The sequence below is a fragment of the Takifugu rubripes genome, chromosome 12 (genome assembly GCF_901000725.2).
Source record: "Takifugu rubripes chromosome 12, fTakRub1.2, whole genome shotgun sequence".
In the NCBI taxonomy this organism is placed as follows: domain Eukaryota; kingdom Metazoa; phylum Chordata; class Actinopteri; order Tetraodontiformes; family Tetraodontidae; genus Takifugu; species Takifugu rubripes.
The window spans coordinates 10417352-10431601 of NC_042296.1; the positions used below are offsets into that span (position 1 = coordinate 10417352).

A 14250-nucleotide genomic window follows, 5' to 3' on the forward strand; every position below is an offset into this window, starting at 1 on the left:
GCTGTGCACGTAGTTGTACTGTTGAAGGAAAGCCCCCGGGAGCCTCCAAGTCCAGAATGAAACCCAGGACCTCCTGGCTTTGAGGTATCTGTGCTAACCACCATCCGAGTCAACCAGCTTTTGCACCATTACCAGCTTGAAACAATCAGCTCAGTTTAGTCTCCACACGACTGAAGCGTGAAGGGACAGGTTGCGTAACTGTTGTTGTTCTGGATTCAACAGCAGTTTGTTGGGTTTTTACTCAGCTTGGATCCAAGTAATTCCAGACATATTTGGGTGTTGTGACCCTGCATTTGTGTGCAACGGAGCCAGGAGACCCTGGGTGAGAGTCACATAGGCAGGATTATTTTTAGAACCATTTCCTGCTCCAGTCAGACGCTGCGGGGAGCTAGAAAGTGGACTAGGGTCCAGGTCCTAACCTGAGGGCACATCGTGTGGACATGCTCCCAGTGCCGTGTGTGCATGTGTGCGCGTGCATGTGTCTGCGTCGGTTCAGTTTAATCTCCATCCTGCACATTTTTGGTCTGTTTTTGGCAAAGCAGAGCGAACTGGTGCACAACACTTTCCGCGCCGTAGTCTTCATATCCTTGTAATCTTGGTTTGGGGGCGGCTGGAGAAACAATCAGAGCTTCGTGGAAACCCTTGTTTTCATTTGCTTTGGCACTAACAAACCAGGCTTTACAAGTGCAACTTGGCTCTTGTTGCTTTATCCCAGTTTAGTCATCATTGGGAATGTTCTCATGTGACAAAATAAGTGGTTTTAATAAGTGACACCGACGTGCAGATATTAAACCAAACACCAGCTACATGAACTTAGGCCTCCTGCTTGTTCCTCTTGGTATTATTTATAGGTCTGTGACTCTTGGATACCCTCTCTTGCTTTTAATGGACACTGGCTGTTCCATCACCTTCCTGTTCATCTTTATAGATCTGTCCTTCACCTCCTCCATAAATGCCATGAGGCAAATCCACAAATCTTTGAGAACCGTACGTTCCTTTTGGCATAGTTTCCGATTCTTAACTATATTAAGACCTCGCTGCATTTTTATATATCGCCCTATTTCCTATATTTGGATTCAGATAGCAACAAAAATATCAGCCGCTGACACATTTATGTCTCTCTTGACTGAAACATTGTTGACGTTTTAACAACCTTTGACTACAGTAAATTTAGGCGGCGTTGCCGCGTGTTAAAGGCCGTCACCAGCAGGCTGGTACGCTCACAATTATCTAATGATTTAAACGCGATTGCAGCTTTTTGATCATATTTACCGACGCGGCAAAGTAGCAGCTGATGGAAATGTGACGCCGAGGTCTTCGACGTGAGGAAGACGACACTTTTAAGCGAAGGTTACTGGTCCAAATGAGTCATGTTGAGCTGCACGTACTGCACAGCTTACAAGATGCTTTTAGGATGAACTCAAATATGCGCAAATAAAACAAAATTAGGAGTAAATTGAAGTATTTTACTCATGTTTGTTACTCACAGGGAATTTAACCAATAGTTCTGAATGCCTTTTCCATTAAAAAGGCATTGCATTATATCATTCTGCTGCAGGCACCAGCTCCACAGAAATCTGTCTATCACTCATCAATCATAGCTGACCTCTTCTTCTCAGCCAACACTGTTTTCTTTAATTTTTTCTTTTAAATCATCGTAACTGTGAAACTAAATGTTTTCCTCCACCGATCTGTAGCCCCCCTACGAGCGCGTGTCGCCACAGCTCGCCGGGCTGGAAAATGTGAACGTGAAATTCCAGTTATTAACAAAGAGTCGAGTGTTAACAGATGATTTTCCTTTCAAGGCAAATATTCAACTGTCATAAAATCTGCAAAGACCGTGAAGCTAAAAACAAAAGCGTGTGATTGAAAAGGACTGAAGCCGTGAAAGAGGAAGCGCTCTCTGTTGGTTATGGCTGCGTTTGAGTAACAGGGCACCAACAAGCAGCTTTTCCACTGCATGTTCTGGGAGCAGGATATGAAATTCCGAGCAGGAGCAAACGACGTTCCACACATTATCTCACAGCTTTCCTTCTCTGAAGTGGTGGGTGTCTTCCCAGAGAGCTCAAATGAATAAAGTCATGAGCTGAAGGACACAAAACTTTACTTTCTACTAATGATCTCAAAAGTAAATTGTAATAAGGATATTTTGATATTTAATGTAGTTTATCGTGCAGTTTTACCCAAAACTTTGCACTTGTCTCCATCTACCTCTGCTGTTCAGATATCTGGACCTTTTCTACACACACACATGTATGAGAGCCATATTGTTGGTCTCCTAGTAACCAAACTGTAACATATGAACATGTTTAGTCCAAATCTCCATCTGGGACCTGGGGAAGGGAAACTCAAAGCATCGAGGGCTGGATGTAGTGCTGAGAGGCTGGCGGGGTTCCACTGAAATGTGAGGTATTGGGTGATGGACGTACAGATGATTTACAGGGTTCTGCCCTACACGCACATCGTTAGTTATGCGAATGAAGGATCCCAGTACGAGCTGATCCAATATGTTCACACATAGAGCACACGCTTTGTGGAAGCTGACATCAGCATGATTTAGGAGAAATTTTGCAGGGAAAAAGGCGAAAATAGGTGAAAATGTTTTGGTTTGTGTAAAGAGACAAGTGGAAATGCTACTTTATGGGATTTACGCCTTCATAATCCACACCACACAATGGAAAACACATCTTTTAATATGTTTCCTCTACACTTTTTCATTTTTCACTTTTTTCATAAGTTCACGAGTTTTTCATAGTTCGCGAGTCCAATCACACCTGAACTTGAGTGTGACGAAACACAGAATCTTCGGTGTAGAAGAAGTCCAGAAGTGTTTGAACGTGCGTCTGAATTAGACCAAGCACAGTTCCTGGATCAATGACGCTCCACATGACCTGAAGCAAGACGTGAACGGGCTGACCTCCCCTCATTTTCAGAACTCTCAGGTGTACGGTATCACCGTGTGGTTTAGTCGTGAGGAAACACGGATTCTAAGGCTGGTTCACGATTTGTTAAATGCTTAAATTACAGGCTCGTACGTTTGGCGTCAGGCAGCGCCGCCTCCATGAACCCAGCCTGAAGCTGATAGATAAAGTTCAGATCTGAAGTGAAACTGTGTGTGTGTCACTGCTTTATAACCTTAGCTGTGCACATGTTCTCAGCGTGCATTCACGGGTGGGTGTGTCCACAGAAACATGGTCCTGCTATAAAAGATTCCAGCGGGGGTGGGGTTGAGGAGGAGCATCTTCCAGTTGCAAAACAATTATGCAGCATTTCATTGGGTTGATGGTTCGATAGTCTGTTTCATTGTACGAAACAGGGTGACACGGTGGTGCAGCGGTCGGCACACTGGCCTCGTAGCCAGCCGGTTCCAGGCGAGTGCGTCCCATCATCATCTGGCTGTCTCGGCCCCGTCGATGGGCCTTTGCTGCTCTATCTGGGGGACGGAGCCTTGTTGTCCTCAGTGTGGTTGCCCTGTAGATGTGACGGTCTTTATGATCCTGGGAGGGTACATCTTCAGGCATCTTTGCATGTTCCTCGCTGCCTGGACTGCTTTCGTTGGTGTTTGGGCATCTGCCTGAGGAAAAAATAAGTCATTCAGATCTTAAGCTGCTGGACAGGATGAGTTAAAAACAAACAGTAAGAAACTTCCATCCACACCAACAAGAAGATACCTTCAAGACCACATTCTGCTTCCCTCATAATAAATCTTTTTATCTTTATAGAGAAACTGACACGAGCTGTAAAAACCTGCTGGCCTCCAACCGTCAGCTGTTGCACATCAGTTCTGTGAATTTATCCATGTAAGAACGTGAGTCTTGATAAACCGCAGCATTTGAGCTTCATTCTGTCAGGAAGCCTTTGAGATGCAGAAAGAATCAGTGGCCAACAGCACGACTGACAGTCAACTGACAAATAATCTGATTTGTAGGTTTAATGTGACAACAAACCCTTCACACATCACGGGCACATTCACCACATCTGTGTTAAGTGGAATATTTTCAATTCAGTTTATTTTATTTTGTGTCCCAGTGAAGTGTGTGTGTGTGTGTGTGTGTGTGTGTGTGTGTGTGTCAGTGTCAGTGAGAGAGAAAAATGGGAAATGCTGTTCCCCTCCAGCTCTGTCAGCTGTTAGACCACTATGAGAAACAAACAGGACCAGAGATCAGCAAGTTGCTCAGGCGCAGGTGTCACCGGGGTCACGCACCATGTGCTGCTGCTTTTGTTCCCCATTTGCTAAATTAGCTCCCATTTATTTTTCCTTGGTAATACCAACTTTAGTGTGTGTCAAGTTTGTAGACACATACTTAAACAAGTGCTGGGGAGCCTCGCCGTTGTGTCCTGGAGGTGAAGCAGGAAGACCCACCATTGATTATGTTTAGTGTTGGACCTGTGACCCGGAGAACAAAAGTGACATGATGTCAACCTCTGGTGCCTCTCGGGCTTGATTTGAAATGACAGAGCTCGGGTAAACACACATCAGTGGGCAAGTTTATACCACCTCTTCATTATCAGGCTAATTTCCCCTAGCATCCATCCATCCATCCATCCATCCATCCATCCATCCATCCATCCATCCAGCATTTACTAAATTACTTCACCGGCTCCATTTGCTGACTGGTTGTGTTTTCCTTACAGGATTATTTCTGGTTGTCATGGCACCGCGCCACTGTCTGAGCCTCTGAGGTTCTGTTGTTCTAAGCTTTTTCTTTTTTAATCTCTGTGTTATTATGATGTAATTCTATAAATGTCTCCTGTTATCACAAAGCCAATGGTTGCTATTAGTTAAAGATATGTGTTATTTATCGGGTTGTATTTCTCTCTCTCTCAAACACACACACACACACCAGCCAGTGACGTCTGTCTATGAATACAGATGACTTGGGTGTAATTTTTACATGTGGTTTCCATAAAAACAGTTTAATGTTATAAGCCCCAGAACCTCAAATTTCAGTGTTTCATAAATCAGATGTTGGCGCAGTTTGGTTTGGAACCAGTCAGCTGAAGATCTCCGTCTCACTACTGTGTGATACAGATGGTCCCACCTACAGACCAACGCTCAGAAAACAGAAGCAGCTTTTCCACCTTCCTGTCAATACTTTAGTTCCTGTTTGGAGACAGATGTGTGTCTTTGGGATGAATTTTAACTACTTTAGGTTTCTTTCCCTTTATTGTTGGTGGATCTTTCACTGTATCAGTTAATGAAATTAATAGTTATGTTGTTGACAGGAGCCTTCGATGTGGTGACAGATAACATGTGACCAAAGGAAAACAAACTAATTCCATCACTTCCATGTGGGAATTGATAACATCATGTAAAAATGTGAATGGCTGTGAAACAGCTCTCGTTTCTTTGCCAACTGTCTGTTTTGGCAATTTGGTCTTTATGATGTGAACCATAAACACAGAAACTTGATAGGACTTAAATAAAATATGAAAATACGTGTTTTATGTGCCAATGTTTTCGTAGCGCGTCGCATTCATCAAAGCTGTAATTTAAGGGGAGCTAATGAACGTGCGGTGATGACAGCACACTGTGCAGCAGCTCACCTGCTCAGGTGATGAGAAATGGCTTTTCATGAGAAAGCGTTTTAGAACCGGTTCCATCGCTCAAGACAGACCTCCCTTGTTTTATTTTTCTCATGCTGCCTAAAGGACGTGCATGATTTTCTGTTATTAAACTAGTTATTATTCATCATTAACAAGCAGCATTTGATATCAGGCCTACAGACACATCCAGGCATGCAGACATGCTTTTGTATATGAACGCGTCCTCATTTAAGAAGAGATTTGAAAAGAAAAATGGTGCAGTATTATCTTGTATAGATATGTTGCAATCAGTGACAGTGTATATAAATAAAACCTGATTGGTGTCAGAATTGAGCCCTGTGGCACTCCATCTGGAGATTCCATTTGACTTCTGTCTGATGAAAAACAGATGGAGGCAGATTGTAAACAGAAGAAAATGCTTCTGTTTCTGTCTGAAACCAGAAAAAAGAGATTAACCTTAACGAGATTGGTCCCACAAGGCCTGCTGGTCATGTGAATTAAGGTGAAAACAAACATGTCTGCAGCACAAACGTCAATGTTGTTTCTCTTACAAAACTTAATGTTCTTGTTCCATGGCACATTTGCCCAAACCAGATAAACTGACTTTTAAATTCTAATTTTAAACATCATTTTGGCAAATTAATATGACTATGCTCTCTGGGGACTTAGGAGAAAGGTTTGTTGGAAGCCAGATGATATAAATTTCCCACTTTCTTAGTGTTTTTATGAAAACACATGAGTGATTTTAGAGAGCAGCATTTATTCCCACAGTTTACAGGAACCTTAACCCATATGTATTTAGACTTTCATAAATCATGCTAATATTTTTTTCACTCCATCTACAAGTGGATATCTGTTCAGCTTTGTTTTCATGTCTATAGCTTTATCACCTTTGGATAACACAAGTGTGAGGATGGGAGCTGCACCATCTCCTCTTCAGAGACTCTATATTATGCACCAGCTGACACCGCAAAGACTTTGTGAACATTCTTTGGCGAGTAAACTAACCGTCTGTCCATTAAAGGATTACTAGTTTGACAGAATTCGCCAAATCCTCCCCGTCCGCTGCAGATCGTGCATACTTCAGGAAATCCATGAACGGAGCTGTGAGAACGTGTAGGTGGGGTAAAGCGAAACGCACACCGAGCGCTGCTCGCCGGGCCGTTTATCACATTCCTTCACATCTTTCATACAGTACGAATCAGTTGAAGGGAGTGGGCTCCGAGGTGAGGCTGTAAGTCCGTTCTGCATTCATCTCAGCTGTAAGGAATGCCATAAATTAGCCCAAAGCAAAGAAAAACATGGCAATGACCAGCAGACTGTGAAATCTCGAATGTTGGTGCATTTCAAATGTGCTGCACCCCAGAGCGTCCTTCACATGAATCACTGAATATGATAGTAAACATGGAAATGATACACATGATCTCACATGGGACACAAACCTACACACTGGCTGAATATGTGGAAGCTGAACTCAGGGTTACACCATGGTGGCTGCGCTGAAGGAACCACAGCATGAAAAATGGCTGCCAGCTGGCTGCAAATTAAGCTGGAGATGAAGTGATGAGGGAGGGAGGGGGGGGCTGAGGGTGCCTGAGTGACATATGATCAGATTAACTTAACAGTCCAAATGTAAATGTTTGTATTGTTGTGACACTGGAGATACACTTCATGTCAAAACCTTTGCAGTTAAGTTTAGGGGGTGTGTTCCGGAGCTTTCTGTCACTCCAGGTAGTAAACTGGGAAAGCATGTTGTAACTCTTTAAGAGTAAGTGTAAGTCATTTATTCTATTTGACCTCCAGCTGAATTCATAATAAGTTGGAGCTGAACACAACTGTGCTGCAATGAATTAAAGTCAGCAGCTGAAAGTCAAACATAGACACTGGCTGAGGTTCCTGCACCTCCTCTGGAGTGTGCTGCAGTGGATGGAATGTCCAAGGCCAAATGAAAGGCCCTGTTTTTGCAGCATCATCGTTATTGTCCAACAGGGATCTGGACAAACTAAATTAGATTTTCAAAGATTTGCTGCGATGGTTCTCTCCACAGGTGATCTTACACAACAGCACTACAGTGAAGCAGCTGCACCGTTTGGCTTTATATCAGATGTATGAAGAAATGAAACACTCCTGGATTGTGGAGGTTCCAGGGATTTTGTTTTAAGGAGTCTCCTCTAGCCATGAAAATAAAGCTGGAATGTTTTTTCTATTACTTTCATTCTACTTTATTTTAGCCGAGGAATTTTTAAATTCCTGCAAATATGGTGTCAACCTCAAGCATCTGTCTGCCGGTAATCCAGCTGGAGCTGTGGTGAAAACAGATGTGAGACCAGAATAGATGTCATAAACATGAAATATTAGCTAAAGGGGAACTAAAATGAGGGAGGAGGGTTGTGACATTTTGGGGGAAAATAAGATGAAAACCGTAAAAACATGCAACAAAAGATTTTTTTTACCTCAAAGGTCAGACAGACTCATGCAGTAAGTGTAAAATGTGGGTAGTTGGAGCTTCAATGTATTGTAATAACTTGCCTATGCTCATTAGATGGTGCACTACACTGACACAACTGTCAGCCTGTCTGTCAGTGTGCAGGCAGCAACACATCCAGAGCTCCGATGCAAAGAGGGGTTCGAGCCAAAGCCTCCTGACCTTTTACAACAGCCAGACATTTCTCCAGCAAAGGGCAACTTTGTTTGTGCGTTTGTTCTCATGTTAATTTTATGTTGATTGACAGCTGAAGGCAGAGTTCATGTAAGATCCATAAACTTGAATTTGATCCCAGTGACTTGCAGAAAACTGTTCCAGCATCAACATTACTGACAAACTAACCTGGTAATCTCTGGTGCACCATTAGCATTATGGGAAACAATGATGTTGTAATAAGTGGGGTAAAAGAAGACAAAAACGATCTTTTGTGGTTCCGAAAGTCTTCACTCATTTGTTAATTCAGATTCAGTTTCTCTTTTCTCAGTGTTTGCGGATGAGTTACCATTGGGCCGGTTACCATAGCAGCGATATAGCCTCGGCTCCAACTGGCAAAGATAGCCAGAAGGTCAATTAAGAGTATGAATGACTGTTTAAACTTACTGTTCCAAACTTTTGTCTCCTGTTGGAAATGAAAGTTACAACAAATCATGAAATAAATCACTGAGATTGATCAGCCTTGTGTAAGTGTGTTTAGCCAGAACACGAGTGTAACAGGGAGCTGTTTATGGAAATGTTTTGTAAGAAAGGTTTAACCTCATATTGGGGGACAATGTCTTAGTCTTCCATTCTTCTGGCCTGAACTCTGATGGAACAGAGGGCGGCGATCCATGTGGATGGAAGAGAGAGAGGTCATATCTGTGGGGAGGACTTTAAAGGAGTGATGACGAACCTGAGTTTGGGAGAATGCCCTTACTGGTTCCCCAGTGCACACTGAAAAGTTATATTTCAAAAGAAAGTTCTTCAAAATAACTTAGGTATAAAAATCATTGTCTTTAGTAATTTGTTAACCTCTGCAGGTACTTTAGGTTTTTTGTAAAAGTGGATAAGGCCATCACAGTTTGGCAGAAACACACAGAGGTCACTCAGCAAAGTCAGAAACTCAATATCAAATGCACTTGGTGGCTTTGGATCGGGTTATCGTTAGGCCATCCAAAAAAGTGGCTGCTTGAGCTGCCCCCCCCCTCGTCCCCCAGTCTGCATGAAAACAGGAGTGAACCCATCTGTAATAGGAAGTAACACAGCTGCCCTCATTTGACCGACTGCTTCTAGAACTGCTAACATGCTCTCATGTAGCGTCAGGCAGTCAGGAGAATGTGAGCTGATGTCCTGCACCAAACCTGACCCAGAAGGTCAACAGAGCAGCGTGAGCACAAGGACACGGTTAAGACATTCCATCCGCCTCAAAAGTAGAGAGGACAGAAAGCACAAATTAATCCACAAAATTGTCCGTTAAATGAATTACCCTCCCGCGCATGTAGACTGGGAAAAACAGGGCCCATTAAAAGGTTCAAAGTGACTAAAGCACATTTTTAGGTCTTAGTTGGATATTCAGAAACAAAAATTCTTGTTTGAGATCAGTTCTATAATATTATCAGCTGGAGTTTATTTACTTATCTGCTAACCTGCTCAGGGTTACGATCATCCAGCCTGTCACTCACCCTCACTCAGCCCTCACTTGGCAAAATGCTAACTGGGCTGAGAATAAAGTTCTGTGGAGGCCCCGGCAGATTGAAGTGTGGCTCATTCAGAGGATCCCTCAGAGAATATGACAGGTCCACCCTGAACTCGGAGGAGGAGAAGAAAGCAGGAGAGTGACCTGCATTAGCACTTGCAAACAGGCCCCATTTACTGATGTCTCAATGGTATAGATTCTGGCGCTGCTTCAGCATTACCATGACACTGCGTTTGAGTGTTTGCGTGCACTTTAATCACCATCACCATGACGAACGGTGAAGCTTAGGGATGAAAGAAAAGGTGCCATCAGGGTTGCCAACCCTTGAATCAAATTCAAATTTTCCCAGTTAAAAGGAACGAACAAACACTGAGAGAGTTGAAGCCATTCAAGACGCTCTGAATGAGTTGCTGAGGTTTGCTATTGGAGTCAAATGGAACGCTTTTGTCCTCCACTTTTGGTGACAACTACATTTATAACACACGGTCTTTCTTTGCGGTCTGGCCAGACGTTGAGATTTAGCTAGATCTCTTTTCATATATCCCAAACATGTTTGGTGGTTTCAAACTTTGAAAGCAAAGGAAAAGAGTTTGAATACTCACCTTCATCACATAGACTAGGAGATCAGAGGGAGATCACTGACCATCCATCCTCAACGCTAGTGATGCAGAATGCTCCTTTAGGAAAAGTTTAAAGGTTGCAGGTTCAATTTGGTTGATTTCCCATTGAAATCATCATTTTTACACACTGTTAGTACATAAAGTCATAGATGACAACGCAACAAACACAGCAAGAAGATGTTAGCCTGGGTTGGATGCCCTGGACTGGTGCTCTGGTCATTTGAGGGTTCGGTACCTTGCTTAAGGGTACCTCACCAGTCCACAGCTGGCTAACAAAACAGTGCGAGTAACCCATATGGGTACCAAACCCATGACCTTGGTGTAATAGAGGGTGATCAAGAGAATCGTCCCAAGCCGAGTGTGCTGGGGACTGAGTAGGATATGAGTTGATATCCCACAGGGGGCGCTGTTGTAGTAGACAAAAGCTTGGTGTGTAAAACGTGTAAATCGAACAAGTTATTTTGTTCCCTTTTTCCTTAATCTTTTCGTAAACGGATAATATACTATTTGTGTTTTGTAATAGAATCCCACACAGTATTAAATAATTCAATAATTACAATTTTACCAGACAACTTGTATCCAACCATTTATGTTCATTTGTTTGAGCGGTTATTGAAACAGACATTTATTGAAATGTCCCACCTGACTTAGACTTCAACGGGCACCAGTAAAAAGGACATAAATATATTTATCTAATAAAAAGCCATTTCATTAGAACAAATAAACTTCCAATGTTCCCACAAAAGTGTCATTTAAATGGATGTTGGATTATACACAAGGTCTTCTAAATGCTTTCACGAGGAAACCATTTGTCCCATTCCCACGAAGCCCAGCTGCCCTCAGGCCTCTTGTGAGCGACATAACCCACAATATTCTTGACTGTTTTCAGCAAAATGATATCAGAAGCCACTTTCGATTGAATTTATATGTGAGACAGGAAGTATGTGACAGATAACATCAGACCCTAGAGGGTTTGGAAGTGGGCACACTCTCTGTAGCTTTCATTTCTTGATATATTTACATCAAAGTCGGACTGATCTGACGTTTGGCTCCTCAGCAAAGGTTTGTTCAGTTTGAACTTTCTTGTCCTCAAAAGGCACCAAAGCTTCAGAAGTCAGTGCACTAATTCTGATTACAGATCGGTTTTTTTTGTAAATTTACGCTCCGTCACTGCGGTTTTCGGTCAGTGGTCAGAGAAGTGTAGGATGTGTAGTTTTAATTTGAACCAGAATGTTGTCCTGTGGTGCCATTTATCTCCCACTCAGTTTCCTTTGGACCGTGAAACTGGCGCCCACATTTTAGGATACCAGGAAAGTACGTCAACCACTCCAAGAGCTATTTGCACATGCTTTGTGTCTTGGCCAGTCTGGGTTATTCGAGGGGGTTGTTATCTGCTGGCTCTCAACACCTCGCAGCTCTAACACATCTGCAGCCCTTTAATGTCCCTGAACACACGCAACCAACGGTAATTAATGATCGCTGCCACTTATCCACTGCCAATATGAGGCGAGTACGTGAACACTTTGCACATCCATGCAGATTTTGATGTTTTGGAGGGAAAAGGAATGTTGAAGTCCAGCCAGAAAGCGGGCAGCTGTAACTCCCCAAGAATCTGTGATTTTACAATTAAAACTCCATAAAAAGGATTAAGACTTTAATCCAGAGCTGTGTTTCCTCTGTCTGCTCTAATTATGATAGCACATTCTTTGATGACCCGCTCATTTTTGGACTGCGTTTTGTTTTTGTAAATCATGACCGAGGAGGGTGTGCCCGGTATTTTGATAAGACGAAAAATCCAATTAATGCGCTCCATCGTATACCCGTTAATCCCAGGAAGAGTTCAGGTTAGGCTGAGTTTACATCGACCCGAACACGCCTGCATGTTTTTAGTTCTGTTAAAATAAGACTACTTCATCCTTCAGTGTCAAACATTGACAGAAGTTCAGTGACGTTCTCCAGCATGATGGAGGTTGCACGGATACTGAGACGAGACCTTTACACCACCGCGAGAGCAGCTCTCCGCCGTTGGAAAATACTGCGCTGGGCAGCTCGTATTTTTTGACATTCATCATATGCTTGCATTTGTAAATTTGCTACAATTCCCCCACCATGGCCCTCAGATACAGAGCTGTATTACATGTCTATTACATGATCTATCTGAAGGGCCTCTTCAGAGAGGAACTCTGGCAGCAGCACAGTGAACGTACGAGTCCTGTGGGATCACAGGATCACAAGTTTGGCATCACAGAGAGAAGGTAGTCAGAATAAAAGTCTCAACCAATCCTACATATATTTGTGGTAATTCTCCTTCCTCATCTTTTCTTTATGGACCTACCTTTACTAGATATTTAACCTTTTCCTTTAGAAATTCCATCAGAAAGAAATTAAATACCAAAAAAAAAAAACAACAGGAGTTCAGGCAGCACCCGTGACATAAATAGTCAGAAAGAAGAAGGAAATCCAGAGGTTTTCAATAAAATATCTGAAACTGAGCTAAACTTTGAAGATATTTTAAGGAAGCTAATTTTCTCCTCTGGATTTCACATGATTAAGGTTGGTGGTGCAGCAGCCTAAAACTGTATTGTTCGTCCCACATTCGTCCCAGCAAAAACAGGCAAAGTTCCTCTGCCACAACACAGAAACACGATCCAAGCAGAAACATGGAGATTAGCTGCCTAAACCCACACTCCCATATCTGGAAGAGTCAGGTAGTCCAAGCATGAAGTTCCCCTCATCTGGGTCGTACATTATTATGTATGTAACAAAATGTGCACGTTAGCAAAGCATGTGCCCCAGCATGTGGTCGGGACACAGTGGGACACGCAGCTGCGGTGTTTTCAGAGCGACACCTGTCACTGGACCACGCGGAGCCGAGTCGATCTGCAGAGTTGATCACGTTAATTCTGTCAACTCGCAAGGCGGAGAGGCAGGTCGAGCACATGAACCAGCAGCCTGAACGCCTGTAAACTGATCCTCCAAGTCAAAGCACATCATCTGTGCCGGGGTCCTTTTTCTGCCTGGCTCACACACACACACACACACACTTGTCCATGGACACACACTCACATTCCTCTGCATGCTCTGTGAGGGGCAGGCTCAGAGTAGGAGAGAATCTCTTCTCTCTCCCTCTCTCTCTCTCTTTCCCCCACACACTCTGGTTGTTAAGTCAGAGAGCAGATGAGGAAGGGAAGGCAAAGGGACCAGGGGAGGTCTGATGACACATCTGAGCTCTTTTACTGCACAGATCTGAATGATGAAGCGTCTGAATGTGAATAACTGAAGGAGCATCAAGCTTTCACCCAGTTAGAGATGTGTGGAGTCCTCCTGACAGAGACACAGACTTGAAGAAAGTAGAATGTGTCCATGTTTGGAGAAGTTTGCGAGGCTGGAGGTCCAATGTTAGGATGGATGGAGCACATTTGTCAAGTGTTGTCTGATCCAGCTTTAAAGGCAACTCGAAGCCACAGCAGCAAAGGAGCAGTTACAGACTCAAGAACGTAAAACTCACCTGCAACCTGATATGATGCTGTGGTCCAACTTTGGCCACGGCTGGCTCTCGCTGGCAGCGCTCCTGGTGATTGCGAGCTGTGAAAAAGGGGAGCAGAGGAGGGGGACGGAGAGCAGCAGCACAGGTGGCAGCAGTAGCGGCGGAGGTAGCAGCAGTAATTATAGCAACAGGCGCTTGCACAGGATCCAGCATGGCCAGTGCACCTACACGTTCATCCTGCCTGAGGGCGATGGAGGCAGAGGAGCCTCGTGCAGGGAGGCCAAGGCCAGCGGCGCCCAGCACAATGCCAATTCTCTGCAGAGAGACGCCCCACCACCAGCGCCAGACTTTTCCAGCCAGAAGATCCAACAGCTGGAGCATATAATGGAGAATTACACCCAATGGCTGCAGAAGGTAAGGACGTGCGTCTGAACGCTTG

The 14250-nt window shown here is 43.7% G+C and overlaps 1 protein-coding gene across 3 annotated transcripts in view; it reads left to right on the forward strand.

Moving 5' to 3' along the window:
• angpt1 (angiopoietin 1) overlaps nt 1-14250 on the forward strand; it is a 55272-nt gene that overhangs the window by 1730 nt on the left and 39292 nt on the right. Inside the window, exon 1 of one of the 3 annotated variants that reach the window (XM_011609266.2) lies at nt 13468-14225. The exons of 1 other annotated variant lie outside the window; for it this stretch is intronic. In XM_011609266.2, the coding sequence (XP_011607568.2) occupies nt 13845-14225 (381 nt within the window). In that variant the 5' untranslated portion in view covers nt 13468-13844. Of the gene's footprint in view, nt 1-13467; nt 14226-14250 lie in introns of those variants that run through there. One more of the 3 variants, XM_003969203.3, reaches the window with a different exon arrangement.